The sequence below is a fragment of the Arachis hypogaea genome, chromosome 12 (genome assembly GCF_003086295.3).
Source record: "Arachis hypogaea cultivar Tifrunner chromosome 12, arahy.Tifrunner.gnm2.J5K5, whole genome shotgun sequence".
Taxonomy (NCBI): domain Eukaryota; kingdom Viridiplantae; phylum Streptophyta; class Magnoliopsida; order Fabales; family Fabaceae; genus Arachis; species Arachis hypogaea.
The window spans coordinates 118,295,927-118,317,463 of NC_092047.1; the positions used below are offsets into that span (position 1 = coordinate 118,295,927).

At 29.4% G+C, this 21,537-nt stretch overlaps 1 protein-coding gene and 1 long non-coding RNA gene across 2 annotated transcripts; one reads left to right on the forward strand and one right to left on the reverse strand.

Annotated features, from left to right (window-relative positions):
• Positions 1 to 938: 938 nt before the first annotated feature.
• Positions 939 to 3,693, reverse strand: LOC112728765 (uncharacterized). Its single transcript, XM_025779052.3, has 9 exons — positions 3,554 to 3,693; positions 3,316 to 3,435; positions 3,133 to 3,200; positions 2,716 to 2,824; positions 2,558 to 2,626; positions 2,389 to 2,446; positions 1,609 to 1,844; positions 1,426 to 1,477; positions 939 to 1,329 (listed from the first exon to the last, which is right to left on the reverse strand). The coding sequence occupies exons 1-9, from the start codon at positions 3,554 to 3,556 to the stop codon at positions 1,262 to 1,264; spliced, it is 783 nt and encodes a 260-aa protein (XP_025634837.1). The 5' UTR covers positions 3,557 to 3,693; the 3' UTR covers positions 939 to 1,261.
• A 10,293-nt stretch (positions 3,694 to 13,986) lies between these two features.
• On the forward strand, positions 13,987 to 16,028 carry LOC112729475 (uncharacterized). Its single transcript, XR_003166552.2, has 2 exons — positions 13,987 to 14,416; positions 15,618 to 16,028. It is a non-coding gene; the product is annotated as an uncharacterized lncRNA (long non-coding RNA).
• Positions 16,029 to 21,537: the final 5,509 nt, after the last annotated feature.

The window sequence follows — 21,537 nt, forward strand, 5'->3', positions numbered from 1 at the left end:
TGTACAGTTTGCTTTGAGGGGTGATTAGACTATCACATTCAAGTATTTGCACATTTTCAACTCAAGATCATTTAGTATTCATTCATCTCATATACTTTAAAAAATATAAGATACAATATATAAAAAAAATTATAAAAATACTTGTCGAAAGAGTGTTTTTGTCTATAGCAAAAGATGCGTTTATTATAACTGGGAATCACCTCTAATGAATATCTATAAAGTGAACTGTGATACAAACGTTTTTGAAAATGAGCAATTAGCTGGCTTTGGATGTATTATTAGAGACAGCATGAGAATTTGGATGAAAGGTTGTTCTGTCAGTATACCTCCTTTTAATGTTCTCTGTTGTGAGTTTCGTGCTATTTGGAAAGGGCTTGTTATGACTTGGGATTGCGAGTGCAAAGAGGTCATATGTGAAACTGATAATCTTGATGCGTTTCTTCTTGTGCGAGGCACAACCAGCATGATTAAAAATGACGATTTAATGGCTAAGACTGCTTTAAACAAGCAGGTGTACCTAGAGTGGTTACTATCCCCTAATAATTTAGACATTATTAGAGAGGGGTGCTACTTTTTTTTAGGTCTTCTTTTTTTGTGTTATATTCAGTCACCAAATAAAAAAAAATGCGTAAAATGCGTTGATTCAACAACTCATTGAAATATCTATACTACTTTGGATTTCATAGGAAGAAGCCTATGAATGACCGTTTTCTTTATTTAAGTTGCTATTTTGCTTAATAACTTCTTGCTGTTTGTCTTTGTCGTTGGGTTTAGTTCCTTGAGAGAGGTAATTGAAATTGATTCATTTGAGCTCTGAATCTTCGTTACTTATCCATTTAACAATAATCTTGGTTCATTGTTAGAATTTCATATAGCAGGCGATGAATCAGATGATATCTTTCTCCACCTGAACATAAATGAAAGATAATTGCAGTCCATGCCAAAAAGAGAAATTATAAATTTGAATAGCTTAATCAAAATAATATCAACATTTTTCACATGAGCTCCTTAAAAGGTACATGACTTGTCTGAATCTTGAGTACACTATATCATATGTCAGTAGTCCAACCAACAGACACTACAGTAACTTTCAATATTTTCCCGGACAAAACTCTCATACCAAAAAAGTTGGTAACTCTGGAAAAATTGATCATGGATACAGTCATTGATACAAGGCCAAGATTCTCCACACAACATAGCAGGGTCTTGAACAATGCATTTGAAGCCATGTTGGAAATTCAATCCTTGCTATTATATAGCCTTAAACAAGCAAAACGGCATTTATACAACCATCGTTTTCTGGGTTGTTAGTAACCTGGGCATATTTACCTGCATTTGTCATACAAAAAAAACCAATTAATCATTCAGTTGAAATTTCATATCAGATGCAAGAAAACCAGAAAAAGGGATCACAAATAAACTTACCCCAAACAACTTTCCCTGCTGGTGTGACCAAACCGAGTTCACTGACATTCACCTAAATTAACAGTGTGCGGAGAAATGAGCAACACATTTTGATAAAAATCAATGCTGCATTACACATCAGCACATCTTGTTCGAAAATTGATTATAAAAGTAAACTGCTATAAGAGCAGAAAATGTAAATACCTCGATTATAGTACCCCTGGTAATGACACCAAGGGAGGTGTACATAGGGCCATTGGGATTTTTCTTCACCCCAATTATTTCCAGATTGAAGGTGCATTTAAGCTCTGGATGAGTGACATGAGCTTTAGTGAATCGAAGTCCAGTTGGACGAATGAATCGCTCATATTTTGGTGGTTTTCTGGTAAAGCCAGGCCCAACAAAGGTAGCTTTGGTGACCATCCTCTTCCATTGCTTGGCTGCAAAATAGCCAAATATTAAATTTCAGATGCATTACATGTTATGAACATTATGCCACAGACAAAGAAACAAAAAAGGATTGAGATTGATTCTTGCCCAGAAAACAAATTAACATGAGTTATATAAAATGGCAAAAGCATAAACCACTACCAGAAATTTGAGAAACTGAAGGTTTAATTACTCTATTAGTCCCTATAGTTTTGTGAAATTTTCAATTAGGTCCCTATACTTTTTTTCCTTTTAATTGGGTCCCTACACTAATTTTTTTTTCCAATTAGGTCACTCTTGGTAGTAATTAGCTTAATTGTATAGGGACCCAACTAAAAAAAATTGGTGCAAGGACTTCAAATAAAAGGAAAAAAAAGTGTAGGGACTCGATTGAAAAAAAAATTGGTGCAATTAAAACAAAAAAAAAGTATAGGGACCTAATTGAAAATTTTGCGAAACTATAGGGACTAACAGAGTAATTAAACCGAAACTGAATCCACTATTTTACATTGGACAGCAAAATTTGAAGAACCATGGAAGATGTAAAATACTTACTCTTTCTTTTACCAGACCGAACCACTTTGAACATTTCATCTTCAGCCACAGGACGTACCTGAAGAAACAAGGAAGCATACACTTAGTAATTAAAGTTAAGTCAACAAAACAAAGCAAATAGGAAGCACATTTCAATTTAACATCAGCAGAGTATTGAATGCGAACACACCTTCGGTAGAGGAACATCCCATTTCCCAGCCTTCTCCTTCCTCTTTTGCTTAATTGTATTGCTGAGAACCTAGACATGAAGAGCTTTCAGCTTAAATATACAAAGAGACTATTATATCAGGACTTAAGAATATTTTTAATACTGCATGTGTTACATACCTTGGCCCTAGTTGTATTCTCACGATCAAGAAGATATGCAGGAACAGCACCTTCCTGAACATTATCATCGGTCTTACGCCTAGATGTCGACTCTTCATGCATAGCCAAACTGTTGATACACAACAGTGACAAAAACCATATAATTATCTCACTAATTTGAGAACCTATGTAACACTTACAACTCTATAATCATGTTCATGACAAACTACAGAATGCAACACTACCCAAAAACACTTAAATAAACATGCCATTCAAATAATACAATATAAATAAAAATTCAGATCTCAAATGACAACATCAAATAGTTTCATTTCTAAACGAAAATGCAGCCCTTCCACCAGAAATCACAAGCTAAGCAATAACATAAGATTGTAAAACAACAAACTCAAAAAAAAAAAAAAAAAAAACTAAACTCACGTTTTCTTCATCAGTGCCTTCTCAGCATAGTTTTTCTTAGCAATCATCTTACCCTTAATACCAATAGCCTGTTAAAAATTAAAAAATCAAATTAACAAAAGAACAATTACAATCGAGCTAATACAACAATAAAAAGGTTTACATAGAAAGAATAATTGAACTCGAGAGGTGGAAAGTAAGCACCTTTTGCGCCATTTGAGAGCGCTTGTGAACTTGGCGAGCCTCCTTCTTGCGCTTGCGCTCGAAGTGGTCGAGGCGGTAGCCATAGTCCCTTCTGTGACGTTCTATGTAATCTCCTTGCGGCTACAACAACAGAACAAATCGAAATCAGAAAAATTAAAAATTAGACAGAAAAAAAGGAAATCTTCGCAGCAAACAGATGCAGAGAAACTGAAAGTAGATGAAGAAGAGTGAAGCGAACCATGGTGGCGACGGAGAGAAAGGTTTCGGATTCGAAACGAAACGGAAAAAATGAAAGAGAAGATAGTTGTGTTTATAAACCCTAAGCTGTAGCTGAAGGGTGAAGGTTTATGGTGGCGGTTGTGTAAGTTTCAGTTGGATTTAAATTGGGCCCAACTATATTTGGGCTTTTTCTTTTTGGTGTTTTGGAAATTGCGCTTTCAAGATAGGTATAAGGAAAAATACCAAAAAAGTATTGATATATTTAGTAGCACATAGGCTTGTCTTCCATTAAAGTAGTGAAGATCCTCTAACCAATACAAAATATATTTAGTAGCACATATGTATATAATTTTTTCTCTTTTTAGAATTTTTTTTGACATCTTGCTATTCGTCTTTCTTTTATTATATATATACATTATTCTAATAATATTTTCTATCAATTTTTCTCTACATATCCAAACCACCTAATACCATATTCTATCATCTTTTTATAATAATAGATGCTAGTTTAGACAATTTTATAAATAGGTGAAAAAAACACAAGACAAAGCTGGAAGACATACAATTTCATTAAAAAAAAAAAATTATCAAGAATAAAATATTATTTCCAAAATTTGAAGATGTAATATAAAGCTCATAGTAAGTGTTGTAAAGGGAAGTGTAGAAAACAATAGCTTAGCTTAGTTATGAGAATTGTGACCGACTTGTGATACAAGGTTGCTTTTTTGTTTGTATTTTTCTTTCTCATGTCAAACTTATATTTCATATTTTCTATCTTATAATTAATGTACAAATTAAATTATATACCTCTAAAGTTTTTTTTTTCTTTTAAATCTAGCCTATGATCTGAATCGTCCGTTGATTTTGTAGACATATCATTAGTAAAAAACATATACCATGATGGGTGTTCTTTGATATGCCCAATAAGATACTTCAAAATCAATAATTTTTAAATTATTATATATTGGATACATATGAACCTAGATAGATATGTATAATATTTTCAAGTTGGTGTTTGGTGTATTTCACAATTTATTTTATTTAATTTTATGAGTGCAGAATAATATCTAGGCCTCTTGATTTTGTCAGAAGAGCATGCAAGAGACAAGGCGGAACTTAATAATGATGAATACTCTTGTAAAAGTATCATAAATTTAGTTTGTTTACCGTTATTTAATTATATAAATATATTTAAATAATTTTTTAAATAATAAAATTAAAAATTAATTATTTTTATTATTTAAAGAAATAATCAATCAAATTTGTTGTAACTTGTAATATAACATTTAATATCGATAGTCACTCTTAGAATACTTATTCACATATGTATCTTTTTCGTTTCTTTGTATCTTAAATTTAATATTTATTTTACACCTATCGTCATATAAAATCAAATAACACTATATAAAATGATTATTTTTCCAAATTTCGTTGAATTCAAGAAACAATTAAGTTTAATTAAAGTAATAAACTATTAAAACAACGGAACACTATATTAACAAAACATTATATATATATTGGTAATTTGTGATTCTCAAATCTCAATATACCGAAAGGACAATAATTAATTAACAACTCAAGAATATTCTATAAATGTGTTATTTGCAAAATAGAAAACCAAAAGAAACCTATGGCTACAAAGAGAGTGTGTAGTACACTAAAAATGTTGGTTATTATGTCACTAATTATTTGTTCCGTGATTTATTTCTAAAATGTAGTGAGAAATGCATTGAGATAAGAGAATGCATCTTACAGTGTCAAGTACTATATATTGGTGGCGATTTATTGGAGAAATGCTATCAGAGATGCAACTAGCTATATCTAATGTTTTAATAATAAAGGATAAATTACCCTTTATAATAATATGTAATGATTATTAAATGAAACAGGGGCGGGGTTACATACTGTAAAAGAAGGCAACGACCTCCTAATTTTAATTTTTTATGTGTAAATTATATGTAAATTTTAATTTAGTCTTTTTTAAAAAATTATTTTAATATTATTTTATTATATAAATATTTTTAACCCTCCTTTAATATTTTTCTTAATTCTGTCTCTGAAATGAAATTATTTAATTTATTATGATTAATTTTAATTCTTAATTTAGCTTAAATTTTAAACACTTAACTAATTAATTATAATATAATTAACTCTTTATATAAATTATTAATATTATTAAAAAAGTATTATTTTATAATTTTTTATTTATTTTCAAACTACACCTTTATTAATTAATTTCAATCACACAAAAAAAACTCAAAAATTAAAAAAACAAATTAAAACAAAATTTGAGAGGCACACAAAATTTCCAAGAGTCCCTTCTTGATAATTTTCTCTTTTTTTTATTTTTTTCAAAAATCTTACTCATTTCTCGTAGAGTACCTTTTCTTTGGGTTCTTTATTTGAAATCTGTTATACCTAAAACTGAATTAAAAAAAGTTATTCGTATGAATCATTTGTTCGTTTATCTTGCGAAAAGAATTAAACAAATCTTAACTTAGTTATGCACAATAATGGGATTCAATTCATTCATCTAGGACTTGCACTCTTGAATAAATAAAACAAATTAAATTGACATGAAAAACTTATAAAAAAAAGTTTAAGAAATCAATTGTAACATAAGTCAACTCAAATAAATTCTTTATATATATTTTTAATTTTAAAATTTAAAAAATTTGAGTATTGCAAGATTTTTTTTAATAATATACCTATTTTTCAATTAGTTAACTTTAGTTAGCTACACTTTTAATTGATTTCTTAACAAAATCGAAAAAAAAACCAAATAATGGAAAAGACATAATAAAAATACAATAAAATTCGTGTTTTTAGTGACAAATTAAGTACCGAAAAAGTAGTTAATTTAACTATATATATATACTTACTTAAATTTACGAAATAAGTAATTTTATGATATCGATCGTATAATATTCTGATATATAATGAAACAACTTACCTTATAAATTTTAGTAAAAATATACACTTAAATAATTTTATATATAATAAATCAACATTATATTAAAATATGAGAAACTTTTTATATTAATAATTTATTATGGCTTTTAGCATAATGAAAAGACATTAAGTAAAAAATCGAACCTGATAAAACTCGGTGTATACATCAAAATTCATCGTTACAAAATAGAAGAAAAGAGAAAGCTAGCTATGACAAGAAACAATGTATCTCATGCACTGAAAATATTGATAATCACAATAGTTATCTATTCTGCCATTGCTAAAATTCATGAAGCTTTTCCTCAACAGCTTGCAACTATTCGTCCACAAAATTTGTGGACACGACGGCGTTGGAAGCCAACTTATAAGGATGTAATTGATGATATCGATGTGTGTATCAAAAAATGCAGCGAAACTTGTAAGAATGACCAATCATTGTTGATAAGATGCATTGCTAAATGCAGTGCAATAAAAATGTGCACCGGTAAGTGTGAAGAACAGTTTTCGGGTAACGAAAATTTGTTGCAGAAATGTTATAAGAGATGTAATAAGTCCAACTAGTAAGGCTGTGTTTACTTTAGCGTTAAAAAGAAGAGAAGTACGTTTTGAGTGCATTGAATATTTTCTCTTTATCTTAAGTATTTTTTTAAACGTTAATGTAATTTTACGTTCTTAAGGGAGTTTATAAAAAGTTAGAAATTATAATTTATGTGTTTAATTATTTTAAGTGGTGCTTATAATTATTTTAAGATTAAAATTATTATAGTTTCAAGAATATTATATTTATATACATGATGAATATCATATTCGGATATTATAAATATTTTGTTTGTTTAGTACCGTATATAAATTGTTGGAAATTATAACAAGTAATGAACAAATTTTGTTTTATTTTTTTTTAATATTGGGTTCAGATGGATATTATCTCCCAAAATAATCTATTATGTGTTATATTAAATTGTGGGGATCTGCAACTTTAATTTTTTAAGTTCGTTAAAATAATAAAATGGCGATGCTATTTTTACTTTAATTTTTTTTTTAAATAAAAAACAAAATGGTGATGCTGTTTTCTATTTTAATAAATTTTAAATGAGAAAGTTTAGGGGGTCAGCAATTTTGTTAAAATTTGGCCAACACTTAACCATCAAAAATAAAATAAGTAATTCTGCACCATTAGATGTAATCTTCCACCATTAAATACACTTATGATGGTTGATTGATGGCTATATATCATAATTTTTGCTGACCCCCTAGCACTTCTCATTTTAAAATTTTAAAACAATATTTTGTAGACAAAATATCAATAATATTTTATATTTAAAAAAAAATATTTATAATAGGATAAACTCACCTGAAACCAAATAATCTAGTAAAATTGTAAACACATATTTCTTACCAATATTAAAAAATAGCTATAATAAACATAATATATATATATATATATATATATATATATAAATTTTTATTCCTTTAATATAAAAATAGAAAATAATCACCATTTAAATAAGAATAAATATTTCATCTCTGTAAAAATATATTTTCCTAAAAATAAGCTATTTTATGAACTAAATTATAAATTTTTTTTTTGAAAGTGAAGCTCAACACGTGAAGTGGAGCAATACAAAACGGAAAATAAAATACAAGCATCAACACAATAGGATCTTATATCTCTATGTTATCTCCGGCATTGCCATCAACAACCAAAGGGATTTGCACCTATCCACTCTTTGTAGCTCAGAGAGTACATGTCAACAATCTCCTCCACTCCTTTACTCTTGTTCTGAAATAGTCTTCTATTTCTTTCCAACCACAAGTTCCAGATAATCGCGCAGAAGCTCACCATCCATGCCTTACGATCCGCCTTTCTAGCTGTGACCTCAGTCCAACTTAGGAAATGTTCCTTCAACGAACCCGGACAAGACCATAATCTACCAGCATATGATAGCCATGCACACCAAACCTGCCAAGAAAAGCTACATCCTAAAAATAAGTGGTGACCAGACTCAACACAATTATTGCAGAATACACATAAGGTATCTTGTTGGTTAATGACTCCAAGTCAACTCAGTCTCTCCTTCGTACTGATTTTGCCAGTCAATGCAAACCAAACAAACACCTCCACTCTTGGTGGCACAAGTCCTTTCCAGATAGTACTTGTAAAGCTATAGCTTGTGATCTCCTCCGGAACCATGTCCGCCTGCATTACCTGCACAAATGAGTTAGTTGTAAAAACACCTTGTTTATCATATTTCCACACAATTTTGTCCTGTCTGTCATATGCAAGTCTAACCAGCCTTAACTCATCAAGTAGCTGGTTCACAAGATCCAACTCCCATTGGAACAACTGTCGTCGCCATTGGAAGTTCCATATCCACTCTAACCCATCCCAAAACCCACAATCCCCTATCACTGATCCTACTTGGTTTGAAACATAGTAAAGTCTAGGAAATTGATCTTTCAACAACCCTCCAAGTAGCCAGACATCCTCCCAGAAACGAGTATCTCTTCCATCTCCAACCTCCATAGACAACCCATCAATCATCTTCTGTCTCAGTTCTTGACTCTTGAACTGTAACTGACAAATATCCCTCCACGCCTCCCCCCCCCCCCCCCGCACTGGTAATTCTTGGGTGGACAAAGGCACAGTTGGATTCAAATTATTACAAGAACAGACCACCTTCTTCCATAACGGGCATTCCTCCTTAGAAAAGCGCCACCACCACTTAAACAGAAGAGCTGTGTTCCGGATCATAGCATCTCCAATTCCTAGGCCTCCTAATCTTTTAGGAGCCTGCACTACCTCCCACTTGACCATAGCCATACCATTCCTCCCATCCTCCTTACTCCATAGGAATCTTCTCTGTAAGGAGATCAATTTCTCTGCTACCGCCTTAGGCATCTTATATAAGCTCAAATAATACACCGAGAGGCTATTCAGCACAGATTTGATAAGCACCAACTTTCCAGCTTTATTGAGGACCTTGGCTTTCCAGAGGCTAAGCTTTTCCTCCACTTTGTCTATAATTGGCTTCCAAGTCTTAACCAACTTTGGATTTGCTTCAAGCGAGATTCCCAGGTATTTTACTGGAAGAGTTGCTTCCTTACACCCCAACACCCTGCACATACTCCGTACCCACAGCTCATTGCAGTTAATAGGAATCAAGCTAGATTTATCAAAGTTGATACTTAAGCCCGACATCAACTCAAAGCACCGTAGTAACCTCTTGTAGTTTTTGATGGTTTCTTCCTCAGGTGGGCAAAACAAAACCGTATCATCTGCAAACTGAAGATGTGACAACTCGATATGATCTCTCCCCACCAACAACGGCGATATACGACCATTCCTAACAGCCTTTCCAATCATCCTGTGCAGGACATCCACAACAAGAACAAATAAAAAGAGGGACAGATGATCACCTTGTCTCAAACCCCTTTCCATCTTGAACGGCTTAGAAGGTGATCCGTTTATCAACACTGACATAGAACACGTGCTGATGCATTCCATAACCCAGCCCCTCCACCTTCCTCCAAACCCCATCTTTTGCAGAACAAGATCCACAAAGCTCCACTTAACCCTATCATATGCTTTCTGAAAATCTAACTTAACAATTGCCGCTTCCTTTTTCCTTAGTTTGAACCACTGGACAGTTTCACACGCTATCAGGGCCCCATCATGGATCTTCCGGCCTTTGACAAAAAATTCTAAATAAACATATGAATTATATATATAAAGTATAATCCTCAAAAAATAAATTATAATTCTTTAGTGTAAGGTCAGAACGAAAAAATAAGAATATTTTATTGCTACCAACCTGTACAGATAAACGCGGCAACAACCAAATTAAAGCATATATTAGCGAAGCGTTGCTAAATATTAAAATAAGGTGAAAAGGTATGATTCTTGGTGAGTGGAGGGTTACGTTGTTCTATACTATTATTGAATTATATATTTAGCAAAGAACAGGAGGTGATGAACTCACCTTTTTTTTTATGTGTTTATCCCGATTTACTTGGACTTATTAGTTACTAAAAATGTTTATACATGTAGTATTATTGATCTTAAAAATATCATAAGATATTACTAAGGATAAAAGATATATTTAATCTTTTCATAAATAAATAAAAACAGTTTTTTTTTCTTTATCCTCGCTGTTCTTAATATTTATATTACATTTTTAACATTTTGGATTTTTGGCAATCTTTTCGAGTATATTTTAAGTTACGGAATTTGATGACCTTTTATTACTTTATTAAATTCAACGAGGAGTTAAACAAAATTGAGATAATAAAGTAATCTAAGACAATATTCTACTCGCTAGAGTGAAGATTTTTTTTATTTAGTTTACATTGACAATTTACTAATCTTAGAACAGAGAAGGGACACAAATTAATCAAAAAATATTCTAATAATTAATTCGAGAATCATACGGAATCTAATAATATTAATAAAATTAAGAAAGATTTTAGGTTTATATAAAGTCTAGTTTCATTTATCATGAATTTGTAATCGTAAAGATAGAAATGGCTAAACACGGTATGCTTTATTTACTAATAATATTGATAATTGGAACAATTATCTGTTATGTTAATATTGAATTTGATAGCTTTATTCGTGATAATGAAAAAGCGTGGTATCCAACTCTTGATGATATCTCATATCTAGATCTAGAATTGTGTCGCAAAAAATGCGACCAAACCTATAATAGATTCTCATCATCAAAATCAAGACATAGATGGCAAAGATGCATACAATTGTGCAAAAAGCTGAACGAAGATATAGAAAATATGTGGGGGACAAAGGAATAGATAGAAAAAAGTGCACCTAGCTAGCTTACTACTTTACTAATGGTAAGTATTTAATATATTCGATTTTTTATTTTTGTGAGTTTGTTTTTTTAATTTATCATCAAATATAGTACTTTATTAATTATATGTATTTAATATATTTTCTGAAACTTTTGTAATGAGAAATACTAGGTGTAATTCGGTTAAGGTGGTAACTGATATGAATTTTTTTGGATAGTAGTCTAAGATTCTAATCTTGGTATAAAAAAAATTAGTCGTTGGGAGAACCTCTACTTTCCTTACAGTATTTCAATTAAGTAGAATTTCTAATAATAAGATCTAAATTATATTATATTAGTTCACTTAGGAAACTTTTTAATGAGATAAATGAGAAAAAAATGAATTATGAAAAACACACTTAAAATATTCATGTCTTATCTTAAGTTTTCAAAAAAAATAATATCATAAACATAGTATTAGATTTTTTATGACCCCATTTTATGAGTTTAAACTTTTAGAAGAAGTAGTATCATGACAAAAACTAAATGAATTATTATTGTCATGATATCACTCCTCCCAAAAGCTTAAATTAATAATAGAAAGCTACATATAAATAGTTATATCTCTAACTCTCCTATTGCTACAACAATTTTCTTTGGTTATAATCAATTAATCATACATGCTTGTTTTGAATTAGTCTATTAAATTATGATTCTAGGTTCTAGCTAAGCAAGAGCTGAGAGGTGCATTATGTTTTGATTACAACAATTTATATAGTTTGAAGTTAATTTTCATGTATTCCTTGGAGGGACTTGTATATGAGTGTGAAGGTAAGATAGTTGGGTGATGCAACAAAGTTAAATAATAGGAATTTGGTAAAAGTGGAAGTTTATGATTTATGACCATTATAATCAAATTCTTTGTGCTCACATACTATGACAATTGTAATAAGTTCTTTATGTATTAATTATAGATTTTTTATTCTGTTTTCTTTAGTTTTTTCTTGTCACATGCTAATTTATATTGTTGCTCTACAAGTTTTTATATAAACTATCAAAAAGAAATAAAAGGCTATTTACATTTTTTATTATTTTTTAGTACATCGGAGTATATATGAATGTTCTAACCGTCGCAAAATATATTATGACGGATTAAACCGTCACTAAATATAGAAAAAATTTAGTGATGGTTTTAACAACCGTTACAAAATATAGTATAAAAAACACATTGACAAATATTACAAATAATTAACAGTTTTATACTTTAAAATTCGTCACAAACAATTTAACAATACTCCTTATCAATGGTAGTCCAAAATTGTCACTATCACTTGGCGATGCTCAAATCTGTAATGTTTTTTAACGGTCACGGAAAAATTTAACGATAATTAAAGCTGTCGCCAAGTAATAAAAAAATTATTGTCCCGAAAATGTTGTTTTGTTGTAGTGTGTGTCGACAAAATGAGGTTATGCCAGGTTTGTCCGAAAAAAGGTCTAGCTTATAATCGGTTCAATGACGAGACAAAATAGTATGTGTATCGAGAAAAGACTTAGGCACGTTTTGAGAAGGTTGGTGGAGTCAAAGAGGTCGAAGATATTAGATGAACGCATATCAAAGCGGGTACATGATTGTGATCAAAGAGATTCAAATTTCAATAGTCAAGCAAAATAATTAGCGAGAGCAGTTTATTTGATTAGAGGCAACCATTGGCACGTGCTAAAGGATCATTGGTCGAAAGAATAAATAGGAGGATGCAAGACTAACAAAAGGTTGGAATCTTACGTTTAGAAATACATTTAAACACACACCCATCCCCACAAATTCATGTGCATTATTCTAGGTTGTATTTTGTCTAGAGTTTCTTCCACCATTTTATTTTATGTTCTTTCATTTATGTATTTTATCTTTCTTAGCTTGTACTAGTTCTTTTCTGCACTTTTTAAATTAAGTCTTTGAAATTCTTTAAAGACTAATGACATAGTCAAGTACTTTGAAATTCTGTAAAGTGTTGTTGTATTTGATTAATATTTATGCAAAGTTATCTTCAATGGTGAAACATAGAAATTTTCGATCTTTATTTGATGCACTTCTTTGACTGTTACTCATGAGCCTGGAATTTAAATCATGAACAAAAAGTAATCTTCAATGGTGAAACATAAAAATTGGTAAACAATGATTCTCAATTATCATTTTCAATTCAAACGAAAAGATTTTCATATGAGTATGTTGCCTAGAGATTTAAAGTTTAGAACATGTTCCATTACATATTTGCTTAGTTGGTTGGTTAATATGAGGGTGGGAGAGAAATATTAAATTGTATTGGAAGAACACTATTTATATTGAAATTTTTAAAATATTAAAAATATAAATAGAATGAGTAATTACGTAACGTGTGCTCTTGAAAGTGCTTCAAAATATTGTTAAGGACAAAAGATATCTAAATAATTAAAAACATGTTTTTCTTTAATCTTACTGTTATACATGATACTCAACATTGATATTACATTTCTAACTTTTTATATTTTTTGCAATCTTTTCGGCTATATTTTGAGTGAAGTAATTTGATGACACTTCATTGAATTCAAGGAGTTAAACAAAATTGAAATAATAAAGTATTCCATGATAATAACAATATTCTACTAATTACTAGAATAAAGATTTTTTATTTTGCTTATATTGGCAATTTACTACTCTTAGAATAAGGAAGGGACACAAACTAGTCATGAAATATTCCAATAATTAATTTGAGAATCATACTGCATATAATAATGTTAATAATGTTAAGAAAGATTTTAGGTTTATATAAAACCTAGTTTGATTTATCATGAATTTGTAATTGTGAAGAGAGATGAGTAAATTAGGTGTGCTTCATGTAATAATAATAATGATAATTGGAACAATTATCTATTCTGTTATTGCTGAATTTGATAGCTTTATTAGTGACGGTGAAGAACCGTGGTATCCATCTATTACTGATCATTCATCTCTAGAGCTAGATGTCTGTTACAAAAAATGTGACCAAACCTATGACAAATTCTCGTCATTAAAATCAAACAATAGATGGAAAAGATGCAGAAGAATGTGCAGAGAGTTAGAGGAAAAACTTAGGGAGAGTATTTGGGAGGAGAAACATATTAAAAAAAAGGTGCACCTTGCTTACTATATTATTAAAAGTATTTAATGTATTTTAATTTTTTTTTATGTTTGTGAGTTTGTTTCTTCATTTATTATCAAATAAATGGTAAATATGTAATATATTTTTTTAAGTTTTTGATGTGAGGAATATTAGCGTGCAATTTGGTTAAGGTGGTAATTATTTTGATTTTTTGTAGACGGTAGTCTAAGATTTTAGTCTGGGTATAAAAATTACACCTTGGGAGACCTCTCCTCTCTTTACAGGATTTCAATTAGATCAACTGATCAAGTGGAATTAGTAGAATTTCTAATAATAAAATCTAAGTCATATTATATTAGTTCGTTTAGGATTTTTTTTTATGTGATAATTAAATAAGAAAAAAAGAATTATGAAAAACACTTAAAAATATTTATGTCTTGATCGATTTAAGTTTTTGAAAAAAGTAATATTATGACATAATATCAAAATTTTATCATTGATTTCATGTATCTCATTTTATTATTAGTTTAAATTTTTAGGAGAAAATGTATCATAATAAAACTAAATGAATTATTATTGGTATGATACTATTCTTTTCCAAAAGCTTAAACTTATAGGACTTAAGATAAGGCAACATGAATGATTATATTTTTAACATTTTTTTCGAACAAGAGACTCTTTTGGGTTCTTTAATTTTTGCATAGGCATTTTTTTATTTGTCTTGTACTATTTTTTTTGGAATTCATTAAAGATCGAACTGTAAATTTTTTGAACATAAAATTCTGATACTATATCATAGAACCACTATTTTTAGGAGAAAATGTATCATAATAAAACTAAACGAATTATTATTGGTATGATACTATTCTTTTCCAAAAGCTTAAACTTATAGGACTTAAGATAAGGCAACATAAATGACTATATTTTTAACATTTTTTTTCAAACAAGAGACTCTTTTGGGTTCTTTAATTTTTGCATAGGCATTTTTTTATTTGTCTTGTACTATTTTTTTTGGAATTCATTAAAGATCGAACTGTAAATTTTTTGAACATAAAATTCTGATACTATATCATAGAACCACTTCTTTTAAAAACTTAAACGAATAGAAAAAAAAACAACATAAATGATTATATCTTTATCGATTATAATATTACTTGTAATGTTGGCCCTAATAATATAAGAAATGGATAGTTAAAAGAGTTATTTTGGTTTCCACATTTTATTGTATTAGAGGAAGGAAGCGATAAGGGGACGAGGATAAGCTGCTGTTAAAGTTGGCAAACGGACATGTCCATCCATCCTGTTCCACCAAAGTCCGCCACTCAATGGGTTTATGGAGTATCTCATTTTGTTCACTTTGCTTGTTGGTTTAATTCTTCTTAATGGTTTAGTTGTTTAAGTCTTATGAAACATAGTATACTCATCTTTGTATGGATTTTAAGAATTTAATGTAATTTTGTTTCTCTGCCATTTAGATTCAAGCGTCTTCATAAATATTGGGCAAAAAATTGCATCATGTATTTCAGTTAATATATTTGACTAGAATTTAATTTTGATGCACTATTAGTGTAAAGTAGTTTTATGCATATATTCAATTAATATGTAACACCACATCAGTAAAAATAACTATCTTTTATATTAATCTCGTGAATGATCATCTAAAAGAACGGATGTGATTGTACGATTGTATGAAACGCTTTATATTGTCCGTACATCAAAATTAAACTCTTGATAGTAAATGGTTAAATAAAAGAAACATATTACGGGAAATATCTTTATTTTTAGGTTTAATTACTCTGTTGGTCCCTGTAGTTTTACCAAATTTTTAATTAGGTCTCTATACTTTTTTTTCTTTCAATTGGATCCCTATACTATTTTTAATTTTATAATTAGGTCATTCCTAGTGTAAAAAATGTTAGATTTAACTTAATATTTATTCGCAAATTGAAGGTATTCATAATTAAAAACCTAACTAGATTTTTGACTGCATGTATTTTAGGAGAAATATTCTGTTAATTTTAACGTTTTTGACATGAAAATGATCTAATTATAAAATTAAAAGTAATGTAAGGATCCAATTGAAAAGAAAAAAAATATATGAACTTAATTGAAAATTTGGTGAAACTATAATGATGGTAATCAGTGGCTAAGAGAACGGGATTGAATCTTTGTCATCTTTTTCTTTTCTTTTAACCTTGCTTTCCATTGAGAGAGTACATGAGATATTTTGGTTCTGTCTCCTGATACAGTACGATACAGAACAATGTTTCTTGTAGGGAGTGTTGTATAGAGCGTGAGGCTTATTAGTAGAGTAATCAGCAGATAATTTATTTTTGTCTCCTAAACAAACAGAGTAAAAAACTTTTGATAGACTAGAGAGAGATACACTGATGTATTCTGGTTTGGTTACTTAGTGCAATGTAACCTACATCCATTTTCTATCACAACAATGATGGAATTTCACTATCTTTTTCAACAGATTACAATCACCAATTCTTTCTAGGATCTACACAATCCTATCTGGGACATGTCCAGATTCTAACTCTAACCTAAACTTGACTAGGACTTATCCTAGCTTTCAACAGCAAAGTGATAACCCAACTTGTAAGGGAATCCTCTCAGGATCATGACACAAAACAAAAAGACTTACAAAGAATTTCTAAGATAACTATGACTTTTTCTCCAAGTCTAGCTCACTACCTTTTTTCACTCATTAACTTTTTCTTACAAATCTCACCATGTTTGCCTTTTTCAAATGAAACTCAGACAGGCTAAACTGAGAAAAAGAAATACTCAATGAAAGCCATGAAGGAGAAGAACAAGAACCGTTCAAGGAGCTATGAAAATCGAAGCAAGTGCTCTTTCTCTCTTGCTCAATCCTTGCAGTTCACCCCTATTATAGAGGAGTGAAGCTTTAAAGGTTTGAACCAAGTCCAACACTTGGGTTGTCTTCTTCTCCAACATCAGAACCAGCATTGGCATGGTCAGAGGAGAGAGAGACGGCTGAAGCAGTGACATGCAACCTTATCATTCTCTTTCATCCTTTTTCTTCAAACTTCTTAAAGTTGGCCCGTGTATTCTTGCTTTGGCCACAAGCTTGATTTTTTTATTGTTGATGAGCCACTGAGCACCTTTGATTTCACTGTCTTCATTGTTGCTTGAAGGATGCTTGAGACTCAGAAGATTTCTTCAAGGTTTCTCGTTGAAGCATAAATGGAAAAACCACATTTTTGTGATCTTCTGTTGCATTGAGATCTTCCTTTTGTTGTAGCCCTTATACTTTCCCTTCTTGCTTGAAAATGGAAGCTAGCTTTTGGTTCTTCTTGTTGTCCTAGTTTCAGATCTTTTTTCTTTTTTCTTTCTTGTTTCAGAGTTGATGTGATAAGAAAGAAAAGGAAGAGAGAGTTTTCTTTCGGTGGATGTGAAGTGAAATGATTTAACCAAATTGAATTTTAAATACTTAGTTAGTGACTAAGTGAATTGTATGATTTTGGGTGTTGGACCACCGAATCGGCTTGTGATGGATTTGGAATTTCTTTCTTTCTTTCTTAAAGTTCAGCAACTCAACTTTTGGATCAAGAGTGATTGCTTTGCTGAATCCATATTGGGCCAGAATGTGTTTGTGTGTGGGCTAATGTTTCATTCTTCTTAGACCAATGTGATTAATTTCGATTTCTGCACACTAAACAAGATATATCACACAAATAATTTAATCCAATAATATTTAGTCATCATTTTAATCATATTTTAGTTCACTAAATTCAACATATAAAAACCAATAGAGTAATTAAACCTTAATTTTTATTATTAATCAATCACAAGCTTATTGGTTTCAGTCGATCAATACTTGTAATCACCAGTGCTATGATTATATAACATAATTCTCTTGCATATATATAGCTTCATCGTAAGTGTTGTCCAAACTCAAGAAAAAGTGACTTAACATCCCGATGTACATTAAGGAATACGTCGTTACTCCAATAAGGAGAATAAAAACACCCTATATAAAAGGAAACAAGACAAAAAAGGCCAAATCTAATAAGAGTGAACACAAACATAAAGGCAAACTTAAGCATCAAAATATTTTTGCAAATATTTTTTTTGCCATAGTTTGTGGCCAAACGAGCCAATGATGAGTTTTAGTTTTTATTACAATGTCAGAAATTCAAATATACTCCAAATAGTAAGATAGTACAATATATATTATTATTTGGTGATATTTTATTGTTTGTACAATAATTAGGGGTGTTCATGAATCGGATCATATTTGCAAATTCGCGGTAAATATCCGCATCCGATTCAAAAATTACAGATACGATCCGATCCGTAGATGATCGGATCGGATAAGATCCGATCCACACCCTTTACGGATTGGATCGTGGATATCTGCTCTACATCCGCATATCCGATCCACGGATCTGCTGATCCGGACAATAATAATTTAAAAAATAAATAAATATATATGTTTTGGTATTATATTTACTTGTTTATATATTTTAGTTAGTAATTATTATTCATATATTGTATTATTTTATTTTTGTTATTTAAGAAAATTTGATTAAAAATATTTTAGGAATAAATAAGATTAAAAGTGTGAAAGAAATATTTTTATTGAATTTTTTACATAGAAATATGATTAAAAAGAGAAAGTTTAATTATGCGAATATATCCGATATCCGATCTGATCCGGCACTAGAAAATGCGGATATCATATCCGATCCGATCTGATGAGAATTGTGCAGATCGAACTGAATTTTTGACCATATCCAATCCGCGTACACCCCTATGTACAATTTAAATGCACTTTTTGCTGGAATATGTATCAGTTCTAACAAACACTTAAAAGACTAGCTATTTATCACTATTTTGGTTGAAGTATCCAAATGTTTAAAATTTTAGTTCTATAAAAGGCTATTATGGTTCTCTAACTTAAGTATCTCTAATTTAAATTTATTTCTATGAAACTTATTGCATCATTTATAACTTTATCATTCATTACTTGTTCAAAAACTTAGACATTAGTTTTGCATAAAAAAAAACTAAGTACATAATTTAACATAAAAAAACACAAATTCTAGCAAGAAAAAAACACATTACTTAGTATTTCAACCATCCTGTCTTTTAATTTCAATGTCATTCTTGTTCAATCTTCTTTTCTAATGCATTAACCTATTCTTTCCACAATAATAAGTTTTTCTTTATTCTTACTGTTTTATAAGATACTCAATATTGATATTATATTTTCAACATTTTTAAACTTTTTGCAATCTTTTATACTATATTTTGGGTCAAGTAATTTGATGACCCTTTATTGAATTTAAGGAGGAGTTAAACAAAATTGAAATAATAATAAAGAATTCTAAGATAATATTTCACTAGAGTGAAGATTTTTTATTCCACTTACCTTGGCAATTTATTAATCTTAAAATAAGGAAGGGACACAAACTAGTGATGGAATATTCTAATAATTAATTCGAGAATCATATTGCATATAATAATATTAACAATGATTTCAGGTTTATATAAAGCCTAGTTTTATTTATCATGAACTTGTAATTACAAAGAGAGAGATATGACTAAATATGATGTGCTTTATGTACTAATAATATTGATAATTGGAACAATTGTTTGTTATGTTAACGTTGAATTCGACGGCTTTATTCGTGATAATGAAAAAGCGTGGGTTCCAAGTGTTGATGATGCCTACAATCTTGACATGTGTTACAGAAAATGCAATGAAGCCTATGACACATCAACAAGAAAATCAAGAAATAGATTATATGAATGCAAAAAGTTGTGCAAAAACCTAAATCAGTGTATAGAATGGTGCAAGGAGCGATGTCGTGGAGATGAAGATGCATATAAAAAATGCATAGAACAAAGGACTAAAGATATAAATCATTTCTTTTAGTTTCTGACTAAAGCTATGAATGAAGATCCAATTCAGAGATGGATAGAAAAATTTAAAAATGATGAGTGCACTTAATACTTTATTAATGGTAAGTATTTAATAAGTTTTATTGTGAGTTTAGTTTTCTAAAAATTAAATACACCTTGTACTTGATGTGATGAATACTTCTTTAAATTTTGGTTCTAGTAGTATAAAACATTATAAAACATAATAATTTATAATATACTCTGACATAAGAATGAAGAGTTAAGAACTTCAGTATATATTTTTTTTGTTGTTCAAATATCTTCCAACTTGATAAATTAAGGATTAATTCGTCGCGGATAATTCATTGCAGATTTAAACTCTATTTAAGATTTTGTCATTATCCAATGGGTCATTGCATATATAAAACAGGATTTAAATTCTCAATACTTACTTAAGTAAATGAATAAGTTAATTACTCAACCAATTTAAGTTAGTACAAAAACTTCAATACTAAAAAATGTTTTATATATGTGTTAATTGTTTATGCATAATACTACTATGCACAATTAGTCTTCACTTAAAAAAAGAAAAGTGTACGTTCACATATAATTTATACATTTTAATATCATATTTTTTCTATTAAAATATTACTAAAAATAAAGATATGACGATCAATTAAAAAAAGGGGATAAAAATTATTTTTTTCTATATAGAAATTTTAAATGCATAAGATGTGCTTTAAATATTCATGATATAAAAGTTTCAAGTATTATTTAACAATTAATAATTTATATTTTTAAATATTAAATTGTTTAATTTAATTTTATATATTTTAATTTTGTTAATTTAATTATTAGATTGAATTTTATGTTTAAGTTTAATTTTTTTTTATTTTGACTTAATATAATAAAAAATTATAAATATTTCTTAAATTATTATAATCATCATATAAAGTGATTAAAAAAATATTAAAATATTTTTTAATTTCGTGATAAAACTATAATGTTAACAAATGAGAGGGTGTAAATTGGAGGATACAAAACTGACAAAAAGTCATAATCTTACTTTGAGAACCACACTCGAACACTCACTCATCCCTATAAATTCCTATGCATTATTCCAAGTTGTTTTCTGTCTAGAATTTCCTCCATCATTTATTTTATTTTATGTTATTTCATTTATGTATTTTATTCTTTTTTACTTGTATTAGTTTTTTCTGCACTTTGAAAATCCGTAAAGACTAAGAACATAATTAAATACTTTGAAATTCTGT